The 16,477-nt window shown below is 44.8% G+C and overlaps 1 protein-coding gene across 5 annotated transcripts in view; it reads left to right on the forward strand.

Moving 5' to 3' along the window:
- RNFT2 (ring finger protein, transmembrane 2) overlaps positions 1–16,159 on the forward strand; it is a 31,241-nt gene extending 15,082 nt beyond the window's left edge. For 4 of the 5 annotated variants that reach the window (XM_066978769.1, XM_066978770.1, XM_066978768.1 and 1 more), the window contains exons 8-11: positions 8,114–8,263; positions 12,743–12,808; positions 13,829–13,930; positions 15,594–16,159. In XM_066978769.1, the coding sequence (XP_066834870.1) occupies positions 8,114–8,263; positions 12,743–12,808; positions 13,829–13,930; positions 15,594–15,728 (453 nt within the window). In that variant the 3' untranslated portion in view covers positions 15,729–16,159. Of the gene's footprint in view, positions 1–8,113; positions 8,264–12,742; positions 12,809–13,828; positions 13,931–14,636; positions 14,667–15,593 lie in introns of those variants that run through there. The other variant, XM_066978772.1, reaches the window with a different exon arrangement.
- The last annotated feature ends 318 nt before the right edge of the window (positions 16,160–16,477 follow it).

The raw sequence follows: 16,477 nt of genomic DNA on the forward strand, positions 1-16,477 counted from the left end.
TCCCAGACTTTCCCAGGTTCTAAACTAGCCTGGAAAAACAGAGGTGCCAAGAGAATCTGAGACTGCAATCAGGTTGGAAGGCAGGGAAAGAGTGGCTTGAACAGGGGGGAGAAAAGCAGCAGAAAAAGTAAGGTAACCCAAATCAATCTGATCTTGTACTTCTGCAGTCAGAGGGGGTCTGTGGGAGAAGGAGCATACCTGTGGCTAAAGATGTCCCTTCCTCCCCCACGAGCTGCAGCATACCCTTCAAAGCTGGGTACAAGTTTTAATAGCAGCTGGGCTCATAATATCTTTGGGAGAGGGGCTTGGCTCCCACCCTGCATGTTGAAGGCTCTCCATCAAAAACAGCAAATAAGATCATTTGGTTCAATATAAAATGAATTAAAGTAAATTAAACTGCAGGAGCCATGTGGCCTGCAGAGGCCTCCATTGTTGTGCACACATAAATGGCAGCTTTTCATTTTCACTGCTAAGAAATGACAGCTTGAGAGGGGTGGAATTAAAAATAAGGAAATAAATAATAAAAAGACATTTGCCAAAGATTTCTGTTTAGGAAATCCCAGGTGCCTCTGAGTCTCTCATCCCCTCCTCATGCTGCTGTCAGTAATCTAAGCTGATATCCTGAGGAATGGAGTGAAATATGGGGGAGGGGGTAGAGAAGGAAAACCAAAACAAAAGAACTATGTAAGAACCTTGGATATACAGGAGAGAAAGGCACATACCAAGGACACTCGTTTGCAATAGTCCTAATGGTTGGTGCATAAAAAAAGCCCTGAGTAAGAATTTTCTTTGCATGTTCAGTACAGGTGTGCAGCCAAGTTACAACACCACCAGGGAATCCCAGAGCTCCGTTTCCAGAAAGTTGAAAATTTCGTAAGGAAAATATTTGTTGAAAATGTAGCACAAAGTTACTATTTGAATAAATACTTGAAAAGCTGGATCTAGACATTGCAAATAAGTTTTTTTGAAGTCTGCGGTGATACTGGCATTACTCATGACTTTTTTTCTGTATGCTGTTCAAGTTGCATCAGTGGCAAGTGTACAAACTAGCACCATTGACTGCTCACTGTATCTATGGAAATAGTTGCTTGTTCTCTTATTTGTTGGTTGCTTGTTATTTTTTTTTTTTTTTTTGAGTACTGTCTCAGCAAATCCAGTTGGGGAATACCTGGTTTGTATGTGACAGACATTCTTTACATGGTTTTGCACTTGGACTTAGGACTAAATGCCCTTTTAAGGTGCACCCCATGTTTCCTAGTATGGAATGCTTACAGCTCTACCATGGAAACTGGCACATTAAGCTTTCCATATTCCTTCTGAAGCTTCATTTTGGACGTGAAAGAAATAGCAGAATATCTTCTGAACAAGGGAATACGATCATTCAACTGAAGCAAATCTTAAAGAATCTTAAAGCAATATATAACCACGCAGCTGATCTGTGGTAACTTCATTCTGAGTCTGAAGCTAGTAAGGCTTAATTCTAAGTAGCCCCAGTGCTCTTCCACATTAGAACGGAGCATGAGCACGAGTTACTTCAGTTATCATGTTTCTTTCTCAGTGCACAGACAGTTACTGTAAGGAGAATGAGCACTTACCTTACAGCGATTAGGACTTTTCTGCAGCCTGCCTCCATCTTCTGTCAGAGCTCAGCATCACAGGATACCACGGTTCAAAATGATGGGACCCTGCCTCTCTTACTGGTCAGACTGACCCATCCTTCATCACACAGTAAGTTGTACAAACAGCTTGCATGTGCAGAGGTTTTATGTTCCTTGAGCAACCAGCTCATCTTGCACACAGCATTCATGTAGAACATCCCATCACATAGAACAGGTCCATCCTGATGGCTCATGGGGAAGGAAGGCAAGCTGGAGCAGCTTGCAATTCCTGTAGACTTCAGCCTCTTCCAGAAGGCTTACATTAAGAGAGAAGATGCCAGAAGGGTTTGAGTTGGTTGCAGTGGTGATGGCAACAGCCTTCTAATGTCCTGGCAGCCCCTCTTTCATCATAGCACAGGATATGTATCAGTCATTTAACAAGAAGGTGGTTAGTATGTTTTTTCATCCTGAGGGGGAAAAAAAAGTTGCTTGGAATATTCGAGTCCTCTAGATGCTGCTAATGAAAAATACAGAAGCATTAAAACAAGTCACACAAGCACTGGGAATTGGTACATAAATGATGTGTTACAAAAAATGTCAGTAAGATTTATTAATTAATCCTAATCTTCTCCAACAGCGTAGGTAAATTGGTGTTTCTAGATAGGTGACAATAGATAGGCCTGTCCTCTTGTTCTCCTCTCCTTGATGATCTTGGATGCTCTTTGGGGGGAAACTCAGAAATGATTCACTCTTCTTGTAGAATAATCTGAGCCTTGATCCTCTAGACCATAGGAACTGTGTGAGGGTTCTGTAAAGGCTTTTCCCTCTTGCAGCCTACAGCAGGTGTGGCATCCCAGAGATGAAAGGAAGGGATTAAAGAACTAACTAAAGCATGCAACTAAGTTCTGAGGAACTGGGACTCTCTCCCATCCCTCTCCCTACCAGGCTTTGAAATTCATAGCTACTAATTTTTTTAGAAGAAACACTGCTCCTAACTGCCTTCAAATTTTAACTTTCCAGTTTAAGCGATCTAAGGTATGACTTTCAGAAGCACTGCATTAACTATAAAATCTCACAGTCCCTCTAGTCCCACCTTGAAATTGCTTCTCAGTTTGCAGACAACACGCTGGAGGGAAGGGATGCCATCCAGAGGGACCTGGACAGGCCTGAGAGGTGGGCCTATGAACCTATGAACCTCAGGAGGTTTCAACAGGGCCAAGTGCAAGGTCCCACATCTGGGCCGGCACAATCCCAAGCACAAATCCAGTCTGGGCAGAGAATGGATTGAGAGCAGCCCAGAGGAGAAGGACCCGGGGGTGTTGGTTGACGAGAAGCTCCACATGAGTCGGCTATGCGCACTTGCAGCCTAGAAAACCAACCATATCCTGGGCTGGACCAAAAGCAGCATGGCCAGCAGGGTGAGGGAGGTGATTCTCCCCCTCTGCTCTGCTCTCGTGAGATCCCACCTGGAGCCCTGTGTTCAGCTCAAGGCCCCCACCACAAGAAGGACAGGGACCTGTTGGAGAGAGTCCAGAGGAGGTCCTGAGGATGATCAAAGGGCTGGAGCACCTCTCCTATGAAGACAGGCTGAGGGAGTTGGGGTTGTTCAGCCTGCAGAAGAGAAGGCTCTGGGGAGACCTTATAGAGGCCTTCCAGTGCCTAAAGAGGGCTACAGGAAAGCTGGGGAGGGACTCTTTGTCGGGGGTATAGAGACAGGACAAGGAGTAATGGCTTTAAACTGAAAGAGGGTAGATTTAAATGAGATATTAGGAAGAAACTCTTTCCCATGAGGGTGGTGAGGCACTAGAACAGGCTGTCCAGAGAAGCTGTGGGTGCCCCATCTCTGGAAGTGTTCAAGGCCAGACTGGAAGAGGCTTTGGGCAACCTGACCTAATGGGTGACATCCCTGCCCTTGGCAGGAGAGGACAGAACTGGATGGACTTCAAGGTCCCTTGCAACCCCATCTATTCCATGATTCAATGATTTTCACCAGCACCCTCTGTGCCACAGTGCTGTTTATTGCTCCTACCCAACGCGTTCTGATATTGGCAGTATGACCTGAAATCTCAGCAGAGCCTGCTCTCCTCTGATCCAAATTGCCAGCAGGTCTCAGTTTTTCTAGCATCTTCCTGTTTCAGTATATGTCCTAATGCTGCTGGCAGCAGAACAAGTGAGACTTGGAACTTCCCTTGAGTGCTAATCACAACTTACAGTTGCCTCATTGCAACTTGTCTCACTTCTTACATCCCATTTTAATTCTGCCGTGTAAAACCTTAGCGTGCCATTCTCCATTTCCTTCTGTGAGGCACATGGACGCTTACACAAAGCCTTATGTCAAATAAGACTACAACATCAATACTCAGGCTTTGTGGAAATTAGCATTGCTTCTGCAGCTGTAATTTGCCCCCCTTTGGCGTTGCATATGTTGCAATTCATTTTTTAATTACGTCATTTCATGTTATTTTTCTGTAAGACCTCTTCATCCATCACCAAACATGGTGTACTGTGCCCCACAGATGAAGCAAGGTGGTATATTGAAAGAAGCTGGTGTAGAAACTGGAAAGCAAGTAGAGAACAAAGAGACCATTGGAAGAAGAAAAACACCCTATAGGTTAAAGTTGAATGCTACAATGGAGAATTAAATTCCATCTTTTTCTTTGCCAAATAATTCCTGTGTGATTGTAGGAAAGCCATGTACAGCTGCAAACTGAAGTCAGTGGTTTTAAAGGTAATGTGATCTATAAAATTGGATATATTAAAAACTCTAATCCCAGACATCTCAGGTTGAACACCAAAACCAACCTTACCTTAACCTTACCCTTCCTGTATCTCAAGTTTTCATTTAGAAAATGCAGATGATAGCTGTCCCTTATGTCAGCCAACAATGCAAAAAAAGTTTTTGAAAGTCTTATACTATAGTGGTAATGTCATAAAAAAAGACTCAGGGAACTTTAGTAATTTTCTACTCAGAGCTTGAATAGCATGAAGTGATAAGATGCAGATTTGCCATCATCTAATGAGTGTATAACAAAACAGTAAAGTCACATGCTTAATGAGTACCACTTACCTTCTGTGAAAACAGTGGTCACATGGTTAAAGACCATGTAACACTGCGTCGACAGAAGGAAGATTGAGATGGTATGAAAATCCTGAATTCTGCTCTTCCAAAATAAGTGCTAGATTTAAAGTATAGAAATTGTCTTTTAATATGATTGAGGTAGAGGAAAAGGGAGGGTTACACAAGTCACTGACTTAGTTTTTAAACAAAGCATTCTGGAAAAAAACACAAATCTCACCATGTGGCATCACATGGCTCATCAGCAGCATTGGTAATAATTAGATCCACAGCACAGTCCTTCGCTGCTTGTGCTAATGAAGTGTTTGACAGCAGTAGGCTGACAGCTTTTGCAGTAACTGACCCTACAGAGGTTCAGCAGTGTACTTTCATTTTAGTCAGGCTTAATTCCAACCTGTTGCAAGGGCTTAATGAGACCAAAGCCAAGGCTTGTTCTGGTATCTGACTCTACCCAATGGAGAACTATAATTTCAGTTAATACCCTGTTTAGTCTGTGTAGTCCAGCGTGATGATATGCTTGCTCATGGACTGGGTCCTGCACAATTCAGACATGCCTCACACTCCGTAGAGTGCCTGGGTTTGCATAGATTTTCATGAAATAGGAAAAGTCACCTAACAGAAGCAGCCCTTGCCTTATCTCAAGTTGTTCCAAATCAGAGGTGCCCAGGAGAAATAATTGTAGTCATGCTTAATATAACAGTTCTTCCTAATGTGGATGAGAACTAGCTGAAATGCTTTAGGTTGAAGTTCGCAGACAAAATGCAGGTTAAAACAAGTATTTAGCTTGAAAAACTTCAGTCCAAATAGCCAAGATATAGTAAAGCTGGAAAACAGAAGACAGAAAGGAGTATTGGGTGCATTTACAAATGATGGGTGCTGCTAGCAGTGAGTTACTGCTGTTGGAAAGCTAAATTCTGCTGATGAAATTGTAGGTTACAACCTTGTTTTCTAAGCTTCTGGCTCAGCAGACCCCATTTATTCCTGGCACAGCCCTTTGCAGAATTACTTCTGATTTTCTAGGCGCTTTTCCTAGCTTAAAAAAGGGCTGGTGTTGCACTGACATGCCTGACAAGCCTTATTTTGTAAGCATTTACTGGAGCTCTAGTTCTCTTTTAAATGCTGCTCAGCTGTCCTTGTATTGCTTCCTTCCTCCTGGCTGTAATCACTCTGAGGTTATCAAAAGACCTCTCCTAAATGGTCAAGTGGGTGGTGGTAATAGACTGGATGGAAGGATGCCTCAGCTGAAAGGTTTAGCTGCACTCCTGTGAGGGCGTTAAGTGTCTAGCTGCTAAGAAATCCCAGTACCTTGCAGTTACCAATGAAAACAAGGTTCGCGTCATAACAGAAAGGAATTCGGAAAGCTTCATAAGGGTGGGGAAATTTTGTGGCTAAAAAGAATTGAAATTTGTTACTTGCTGCACACTCATTTTAGAGCCCCCAACTCTTCCACTTCTGCAGCCTGTGACGCCCCTTTCCTTACACTGTGCTGTGGGCTCCAGTGTGTCAGTGCTTTGAGTTAGAAGAGTTTCAGCTTTGCCCTGATTTCAGGCTTCAGAGGAAGGAGCTCGCAGACGCCCCGCGTGCGGGATCCAGAACTTCCGTCTGATGCAATGAGAGAGTAAGCAGTGACCTGTCCTAGCCCAGCCTGCTAGGGAAGCGAGGCTAAGTAAAAGCTGAGTGAGAGCCTGTTGGGAGGAAGGAGTCAGAAAGCAAGCAGCTTGCTGCCTCTAGCTTGCTGGTAGCTTTCATCAGAGCTGGCTGAGGAGGGGGAGGTGGAGAGCTGCCTGTGTGAAGGGAAGGAAGTGACAGCGTAGTCATTAGCAGACTGCGACCCTCTGTCACAAGGGCTCCAGAAATAAACGATGATTGTATTGAAGCACGAGGCTGGATAGAGCCCTCTGTGCTAATTTAATAAATTGCTTGCATTTAGGACCCCAGATTGGTGCTGTTACATTTTTGCTATGTGATGCCACCTGGGATTAGCAAGGAGGAGGGGACTGGGGAGGGGGGAGAAGAAAGCAGCCCAGGTCCGTTAGCAACTGCTGGTGTGACCTCACTCCTTGTCCCGGGGGGGATATGAGATCATGAGAATGCCAGAGCTCTCTGAAGGATTCGATTTGTTCGGTACGGCAGGATGGCCTGCCGAGTGATCTCATCTCTGAGACCCAGGGGAAGGGCGCTGGCTGCCGCTAGCCTCGCGGACCGCGGAGGACTTAATCCCCTCTCCAAATCTCACCAATTAACAACTGACCTGTGATGACATCACTGATGACAAAGCTAACTAGGACAACACAGCAAAATTCCAGGGGAATTTCCCCTTCTCCCTGATCTTATCAAATAAAAGAATTTTGACATACCAAAAAAAAATTCAGTCTGGATAATATCAGTACAGTTTAAGCATAGTTCTGACTCACAGCTTGCCCTGACCTACTCCACTGTCACTGTTCTCCTTGTAAACCATGTGGGGCAGAACAAATACCCTCCTTGACCCTAATTTGATATTTTGATATTTGACCTATCTAATTTGATAGCCTTATTTAGCCAGTTTGTCGATCCTAGTTTTAGGTGCTTTAAGATAGAGATTGTGTTGTAGGAAAATTTCAGTTGTACCCCATGGTTGTGGTAAGCCAGAAGGGATTTTATTACCTTGCAGGTGGCCTTCAAGGAAGGCAAGCTTTCTAATGGGAGTGAACACCAGAATGGCAAGAACAGCTTTGGCAAAGATTTGCAAAGCATGTGATCACATCTTTGAGTCTTTTGCAGGAAACATTCCCACCAGCGTGCTTCACACAAACACTTTTCTTCCGTAAGGTCCTCGGGAAGGTTTGGCATCTTTGAGTTTAAAATGCCCTGATGGTTTTTCAGAGCCAGCCTTATCTGTGTACTGTAAACACTCCAACACCAGAGTAGAAGGGGAAGGACATTGGGAAATAGGTAATTAATTTGATTTTTTGGGTGACCTACAATGTTGTCAGGAATACCAGTGTCATCTTACATTTAAATCCCTGTACCTTCAGAAGATGTATAGCATGTAAAAGACCTCTTTTGCATTCCCTTTCTCATTATTTGTAGTATCTGCATATTAATCCCTGTAAACCTTAACCTCTACTGCTAAAGTGCTGTAGCACTGTACAGATATGCGAAGAGGTATATATCCATAACCTGCTTTAAAAGTTTGTGACTCAGAAGCTTAAAACAATAGCTGGATAAGGCAAAGAACAAGAGGAACACTAAGAAATAATGATATGGGTTATCCTTTCCAGGTACTGGGTTAGATGGCTGCAGAGAAAAATGCATCTTAATGAATACACCGGTCTTTGCACCATTTAACAGAGTGCATAGGTAGACAGTGAACACAAGTCTTATAAACTTCAAGCCCTGCACCTGTTAAATGCTCTTTTGATTTCCTGATAGTAACCATATATCACTTTTTTTAAAGGGAAAGTTTTATTTGGTTATTGAAGAGCTGAGTCAGTTGTTCCGATCCCTTGTCCCCATCCAGTTGTGGTATAAATACATCATGGGAGATGACCCGTCCAGCAGCTACTTCCTAGGAGGGATTCTGATCATCCTGTATAGCCTCTGCAAGGTGAGTACCACCTCAATTAATATCTATAGCAAGAGCAGAGCAAGAAGCACAGCTGAGGGGAATAAATACACCTTTAAATTGTTGCCATCACTACTTAGGAAGGAAAGCTGCAGCAGCTGAGGACACCCTGTGCTTCAGTTGTCAAAATATTTTGCTTTACCACTATGTGGGCATTGGTGAGCTAGAGAAAGATGTGTGATTGCTCATGCAGTGTTGCATCAGGCTGATGAAGTCATTGCTGCTTTCTAATCCCTTTCTATAAAGGCTAGAAGAGAACGGGAGTGGAGCCTTGGGGGACCAGTATCAGAAGAGAGGTTAGCTATCTCCAGACTTCTAGATTCAGCCCTAAAAGGAGGGTTGCAACAGTTATATGTTTTTAAGTCTCTGTCTTTTGAGGCAGAATAGGTACTCTGTCATTCACGGTACAGAGTGCAGCAGGCAGAGTAAGAGACTTCCAAGTCCTGCCTAGATAAAACAGGTAGTTCTGGCCCCAGTCTAGGTCCTGGTGTGGCTGAGACAAGTCCAGGATCTCAGTGACAAATGCCATTGACATTTGCTTAAAAGCGAGGAGTTTAAAAAAAACACAGAGTCTGCCTGTAAAATTGTAAATGAATAGGTGTGACTAACTTAGACAAGTCACAAAGGTGAGCTCTAGAAACAGCTGTATTTCTAATTTTGTGTATTCAACTCTGCCTGGGGTTGCTATCTTTTGTTTGGCTATGGCTGAACGGGAAACTAATATTCCTGCCCTAGGCAGAGCAGTAGCTGAAGCAAAAGGTAGATCTGTTATCCATTCCTCTGAGAAAGCTCTGAAAAAGGCCAAGTGAGTCTAGCTTGCTGCACCTCTGGTGCTTGTCTCACCCTAGGAGAAAGGGACTGGGGGGACTGAAGAACTGAGAGAAAGTATCTCAGCTGAAAAGAGCTCCAAGAGGCTAATGGGTTACTGAACCATGTAAAGTCAAACTATAGTTCTTACCTGAGATATGCCTGTATACGTACAGAAATGGGGCATATAAACCCTGCTGTAGAGGAATTTAGAGCTTTTATAGAGATAAGTAGAGGAGGTCATGGGAAGCAAGATGGTCACAGACCCATTGCATCCAAGTCAAACCAGAAACAGAGCAAATACTGCCAGAATAACAGACATATGAAACTAGTGTGGTTCCCCACACACTCATCCTTACTCTTAGCTACACGCTTCCTGTTCTGAGCTACGGGAGAGGATTTTTGCCCCTTTCAGAAGTGTTATTGCCTGAATCTCTTCTGGAGAACAGTAATCCCACCCTTGCATGCCCTTCTGGCCTTGTGGGTGTCAGGCAGGCAGATCACAAGTCAAGGGCAGACTTCAGGTGATCTTTCTGGCATCCCTTCTTGTGAAAAGGAAGGAACACCTGCAGAAGGGATGCTTACCTGCAGTTCTACATGCTGTCTGTTGCATCTGGAGAAATCACCACAGTGTCAAGGAGCAGGGGGGGGCAGCTGCTCCCTGGGAGGAAGAAAGCTGAGGAGAACACAGGTGGGAGGCGAAGAGCCTCACCAGCCAGGGCTGAGGAGTCCAAATCTTCTTGTACATACATTGTGATAAAGCAGGTACAAGATAACAGCAGGAAGTTAATCCGCAGGTCAGGATCAGAGGAAGGCAACCAGGGTCAGACATAGTCCCGTGATTGCTGGGTGTAGCCATAGTAATGAGACAGGCCCAGGGTCAAGGTTGGAAGTTACTCCATGGGTTCGTAAGCCAAGATAATTAGGATCTGTAGGTAAGTACACTTACAGCTGAACTGGAAACTAACATTTCTACAGCACAGCTTAAAGAGAAACTGAAGCTACAGAGCTGAGCTTAAATGGAGCTCCTGAGCCCATGGGCAGGGTGTGTGGGGTGGAGACCCCAGGTGAATGCACTCAGGACCCTTATGCATACATAAGCATAATAATCCTGTATGGATTGATTTGGTGCTTTCTCTATTGTCTAGGGATATTACTGTCTTATGTTGGTGCTTAGCAATAACTTGGTACCACAGCTGTGTATGGGTTAGGGTTAGACCTGTCCCTGTTGGAGACTTTGCTTGGAAGTGAGAGAGAAAAGTAGGAGTAATGGGAGTTCACTCTTCCAATGCAGGTCATGAAACACTAGGTATGTGCACCCCATCTACTATCACCAGAGCTGCAGGTCTAATTCCTTGCCTGAGACACTGAAAATATACCCAAAGGAGTCCACATTAGCAAAGCCACAAACCACATTAGAAAAACCACAGAAGCCAATTTGGCACTCAGACCTTCTGTGCTTCTGGCAAACATCCAGGGCTTAGCTAGGGCTGCGTCCCCTCTCCCCACACAAAGAGCAGACTTGGCTTTCCGAAGATTGCGTATAGTGCAGCTAGTGGGAGCTGTCTTGGTGTCTCTGACATGAACCTCTGATTTCGGCAAAGAAATCCCAGATGTTCGTAAGTAGGGGCATCCAGGTCTTATATTTCCCTGTCCTGAACAGAAGCCTTTGACTGAGGGTAGGAGTGGTATTGAGGGGGAGAAAATGACTGAGTGGTATAACAGTAGGTGTTTGCTTTCTTCAGGCTGTGAGTTGAACCCTACCTCGGACACACGCTCTTCAGCCTAGTTCGAAGGGGTGTGATGGCAATTAATTCTACAGTAGCTCTTCCCCTGACAAGAGAGCAGGCACTGAACCCAGCTGTTGCAGTCCTGTTGCTAGAAAGATAACTGGTGCAAAGTAGTCTTCAATGCATGGGGAGATAAAGGGATGTTAAAGGAACTAGTGAAACATGCATTTTTTTGGGGTACGGAAAACTCCAGGAGAAATAAAGTTGAAGGGGGGGAAATGGGCTGGGAGAATTGGAGACATCAGAACCAGGGGAAAGGTGTTAAAAGTCCTGTTATAAGCAAAGCAACCAGAAAAAGCTGTGAACTGTACTGTGGGAGAGAGCTGATCCCTGTCTGTGTTAGAAGATAAAAAGTCTGTAGCAGTCGGCCGCCTCAAATGCTAGTTGCTGACTGGAAGCATTACTGGAAGGACCCTGGGAGCCTTTTACATGCTGACTGGAAGCATTATTGGTGCCTTCATTTGATTCCACATCTATTGCACGATGATCTCATTGGCATTCCCTGCAGTGAGCCCACTTAATCACGCTAGGAAAAAAAAAAATAGAAAGCCAACCCCAGGCATTTTGGTGCCTCTGCACTGCTAGTCCACTACAAGTCTGCATGTTCTGCACCGCACCGCATCTTCCCCTGCCCTCCAGGCTGCTCCTCACTCAGGTTAGAAATGGAAAGGTCCCGTTATGTCATCTGGCCCTTTTCCCAACTAATGCAGGGCTGTTCTTTGCCCAGTCTTTATATCTTGTCTAGTTCATAGTATCTTTCTCTCTGCATCCTGCCAGCAGACAGGGAAGATGGCAAATTGGATTAGGTTTCCAAGCTGTTTTCCCTTTTAGTAGTAGTACTCTGTCCTCACCTTAAGGATGCTGCGTGTCTCCTCTCTTGCTGAGCCCCCAGATATTTGTAGGAAGTTTATCATCTTTTCCCCACGCTTTGGTATTGCTTCGCCAAGCTGTAAATATTTATGTATTTCAGTCTCTTTTCAGAAATCGTTTTCTGCAGGCTCATTTTCTGCCCTTCTCTGAACTGCTTTTAGTCTGTAATGAGGAGCACTGCTCTCCAGATGCAGTTACATCATGTTTGCTGGGCAGCGCAGGGAGGGGGAAGGAGAAGGACCTGGTGCTGTCCCTGCTCTTGGCCGTCTTTGGCTGTGTGCAAGCACCAAGGTGCTGGCAGCTCGTTCCCTTCCAGGCATTTAAAGTTTCTCACTCTTTAGGCAGACGGGAGCAAGCCAGCCTTAGTCCTGCTTCACATTCCTCGGGCTTTTCTTCTCTTGGTAGTATTTAATCACTAAATCTGTCCCTGCAGCAGGACAGGCAATTCCCACTCCTCTCATAATATCATCTGGGCCCTGAAGTATCAAAGTGTGTGGCAGAGCCCCACAGCCCTGAAAATCCTCCTTCTCCCCAGAGGCTGTGGAAAGTAGTTTCTTACCTCTTCCATGTAAAAAGGTAGCCTCTCCTTCCCTCTCTCTCGGGATAACCACAATGTCCTCTAGCCTTATTTCTGGGCTTCTCAGGGACTCAGGGTGGGAATGGCTCCATTTTAGCCCTTTCCCACATAGTGAGGGTGGGCAATTTACCCTACCACTACCTCGCAATCTCTTTTTGTACTGTAAAGTCCCTCATTTGCAACCCATTGTTACCGGAGCTTTTTTTTTTCGCTACCTTGCAGCACCATCGATTCACCTTTACTACATATTTCACAATCACCATGAAATATTTTTGGCACCATTGTTATCGAGGATCTTTGTTCCCACTGAGTATCCATTTGCAGGAACTCTGCCACGTGTGTCCTGAGTTTCTGAACTGTATGCACACATACACATGTTTTGTGAAAAATGTCTAAAAGTTAATGTCTTTATTGCAGTCTTTTGACATCTGTGGTCGTGTGGGAAGTGTCCGGAAGGCACTGAAAGTCCTTTGCACCCCACAGGTAAGTAGTCATAGGTTTCACAGAGCAGTTTCCTGGGTGAAACCATGTTACTAATGAATGATGGAGTTGAAAATTGTTCAGCGTCTCAGGATCATAGAATAAAATAACTTGTTGTCCCATGGCTCGATAAGCTGGTGTCTCTTGTCAGAGGTGTTAGGAACTTTTTCTGATATCTGCCCTGTCCCAGCTATGGTAAAGAGATTGTTGCAAGTCTGGCCTGCTTAGTCTGATTGGAAGCCCTGTGTAATGTGGATTAATCCATTGACATGAAAGCCTCACGAGCTGGCAAAACTTTGAGCTGCAGAGTGTGAGAAAGATTTTAAATAAATGTACGTAGTGCCTGATGTGCAGTGCCATTAAAAGAGATGCTACATTGCTTAGTACTGACGTTCAGATCTGTTGCAGTAAAACACTGAGATTTGTACTTTAAAATGGTAAAACCAAAGACTGTAGAGGAAGGGAACATAACATCATATAAGTCTGTTAGAGTTTGCCTTGCTTATTCTGGGGGTTTGGGCTGGTCATTTTTCCTCAGCATGTTTCCATTTCCCCTACTACTGTTACAATAGGAGAAGCAACATTTACCTTCCAGTATTTAAGAAGAAAAGTGCAAAGCCTGTGGGTGCTGCTGCTGTTATTCTTTCTTCTGTTGTCTAACTTGCTAATAATAATACCTCCCACTATCTAAACACCTCTGCAAATGATGCTGAATTAATCCTTTCAGCTCCCTGTTGAGCTCATTAAATTTCATTATCATTGCTCCATAAGTGGAAACACTAAAAGATGGAGTCAGCTCGAGGGGGTAACAAGAGACAGAACACACAACTGCAGTTTTCCTGTGTTCTGCATGCTGATCCCTAAATCTCCCTTCCCCGTACACAGTGGAGTAGCACCGGTTTCCTTCCCAGGTCATGCAGGGAATCTGTGTGTGAAAAACATGATCTGTGGGTATTCTCAGACACAAACCAGGTTATCTTCAAACCTCTTGACAATGGCTTTTTTTCCCCTTCTTCCTAACAGACCTATGGAGTTCGTGCCACCAGCCAGCAGTGCAGCGAGGCAGGTGACATCTGTGCCATTTGCCAAGCAGAGTTCAGGGAACCTTTGATCCTTATGTGCCAGGTAAGACCCCAAGGTTCCCCCACAAGGTTCCCCTGTTGGCATTTCTAGACACAGTTGGCCTAGGTAATTCTAAAATCTCTTGCTGGGTCTTGGTCTAGGCCCTAGTGGATATTTATCAACCTCTTCCAGATAGCCAGTGATTCATGAGAGCTGAGCCGTACGAACTCCACTCTGTAGGGTCTGATTATAGCTGTTGAGATGGAAAAGATCAGCCTTGTAGTCCAGGGGCTGCCAGTTGGCAGTCCAGACCTTGGCTCTGGAATGCAAGACGTTTTTATCTGACCCTTGGGGAGACTGGCTAGTCAATAGGCCAGCTGAATTATGAGTGAGAGCTCTGAGAGGGGAACAGATCCAGAATGAGCCTGATAGGGAACATTAATACTGGTGCAGCGCTGTGTAACTGTGGTCTCTGAACACCTGGCCAGGAGTACGAGTAGTTCTGCCTAAAGAAGTTGGTCACCCCTGCCGGTACGTGGGAATTGTCCTCATTTGGTAAACACTGGCAAAACCTAGAGCTTAAGAATGTCATGCTCTGAGTAATGCTGTAGTCCTAAGCCGGTGCTGTTAAAACCCTGTGAACGCACCACGCTGACGTGTTTTGGTCATCTGTCAGAGGCCAGCTGAAGGCATTCCCTAGTGGTGAGGTCGCTGGTGCTTCCCCAAGGTTTTCTCTCGCCTGTCGGGGTTGAAATTCTGTATCCTGCAGATCGTCTCTGGGTGAGGTGTGGGTGTGCGCGGGAAAACCTTGATGGAGTCGCCTGCTCTCTTGTGATGTCAAAATAAAGCTTTAGAGCCCTTGTTTGAAGAGCTCTAGCATTCTCATCCTTTGGAAGAGGAGGTTCAAATTCAAGCAAGTAGGTCACCTGTGCATCAAGCATGCCTCTTACTATTCCTGTGAACATCTGTGCAGATGTTATCAAGCTGTAAGCCCCAGGGGAAGCTATTTTTGCATGTGCTTGTCAGAGCTGAGATTTTGATGAGTAACATTTCTGCTGACTCCACATGTGTTGAAGAGGTCTCAGCTTCTTACTGCTTCTAGAAATCCCTTCCCCCTTCCTGCTCTTCCAGTCTGGGTCTAGTTGGGGTTGTGTCCTGGGCAGCAATCCCGCCTCATGTCTGTTTCGAACCCAGGGCAGGCTGGAGGAAGAATCCTGTTGTGGCTCAGGATGGAAATGAGAAAAGATAAGGGGTGAAAACTGACTCTTATAGAGAAGGGGAAATTGGGACTATGGAAGCTACTGACTGGGACTGGGTGATGTGAGCAGAAACAAATGCCATAAGGGGAAGGAGAAGGAAAGGAAGTTGTTTGACTTGTAAAATAACCCAGGGATCTGAGGATTGAAACAGGGTAAAGAAAAGTTCGAAAGAAAACCTGTTTCTGCTCTCAGTTACTTCATAAGCCCAAATGTTCGAGGCTTTTTTTAGTGTTTCTTTCTATTGATATACTAAGAAACAGAATAATATCTCATTAGCTTTGGCAAACTGATGTACTAATAATGCTGGGCTTTATTTTTCATGTCACTTGAGTACTGCTAGTTGGCTGCACTGTCCATGTGAACCTGAATGGTTCCTTGGTCCCACGGCTGTGCTGTGGAGTGTGCATGCTTAGTGACAAGACTGGACCTCCTGCCTGCATCGTGATGTTGCCCTTTTGTCTCCACAGCATGTGTTTTGTGAAGAATGCCTCTGCCTCTGGTTCGACAGGGAGAAGACCTGTCCTCTTTGTCGTTCTGTCACAGTAGAAACCCTGCGTTGCTGGAAAGATGGCACCACCTCTGCTCATTTCCAGGTGTATTAAAACCAGCACATACCAACAAATGGACTGACGTGTGGAGAGAAGGAAGAGACAGAAATCTGGTGATCCGGTGCCCCTGTTTCATTGCCTAGTGCTTCTTCCAGCTCTGTTTCTCCAAGAACCAATAGAACAACAATTGTTACTAGCCAGAAGTTTTACCCTCAAAGGCAAGTAAGATGTGTTTTGTGTTGTGGCAACCTCCATGGCTAAGCTACAGCCAGGACCTTTTCCTGAACTTACACGGTTATAAACTGCTTGGAATGTTTCCTTTTATTCTGTCCTTTTAGTGTAGGTAAATACTGCATGTATAAGGAAAGTGTACTGTCAATTCACCACTGCACGTGTATAACCTGGTGTACTAGAAAAAGGCCGTTGTTCTCTGGCTCAAACCATGGGTGAGATTTTTCACATTAAACATCTCTAACTTCCCTGTATCTGTAGCTTCGTAAAATTACACAGTTCAGAACTCTTCCAAAACACCACTTCGGAGTTACGTGCCTAAAGATTGTTTGGGGGTTGGAGAAATGTCATTTCTCAACAGCCATGTTTTTATATTAATTCCACAAATCGTGCGTCGTCACCTTCATGAAAAGACCGTGCTAGTGACGCTGGAGCTGACACTTGCTGTTCTTGGGAGTGTTTTTCCTCTTTAATTTTCATGATCAGACTTTCTGATTTCCTAGCATCTGGGGAGAACTGTGGGAGGCAAGGAGAGATTAAAGTCGTTTGATTTGACTATGTGAGAAGTTAAG

Source organism: Anser cygnoides, chromosome 17 (genome assembly GCF_040182565.1).
Source record: "Anser cygnoides isolate HZ-2024a breed goose chromosome 17, Taihu_goose_T2T_genome, whole genome shotgun sequence".
NCBI classification, from domain to species: Eukaryota; Metazoa; Chordata; class Aves; order Anseriformes; family Anatidae; genus Anser; species Anser cygnoides.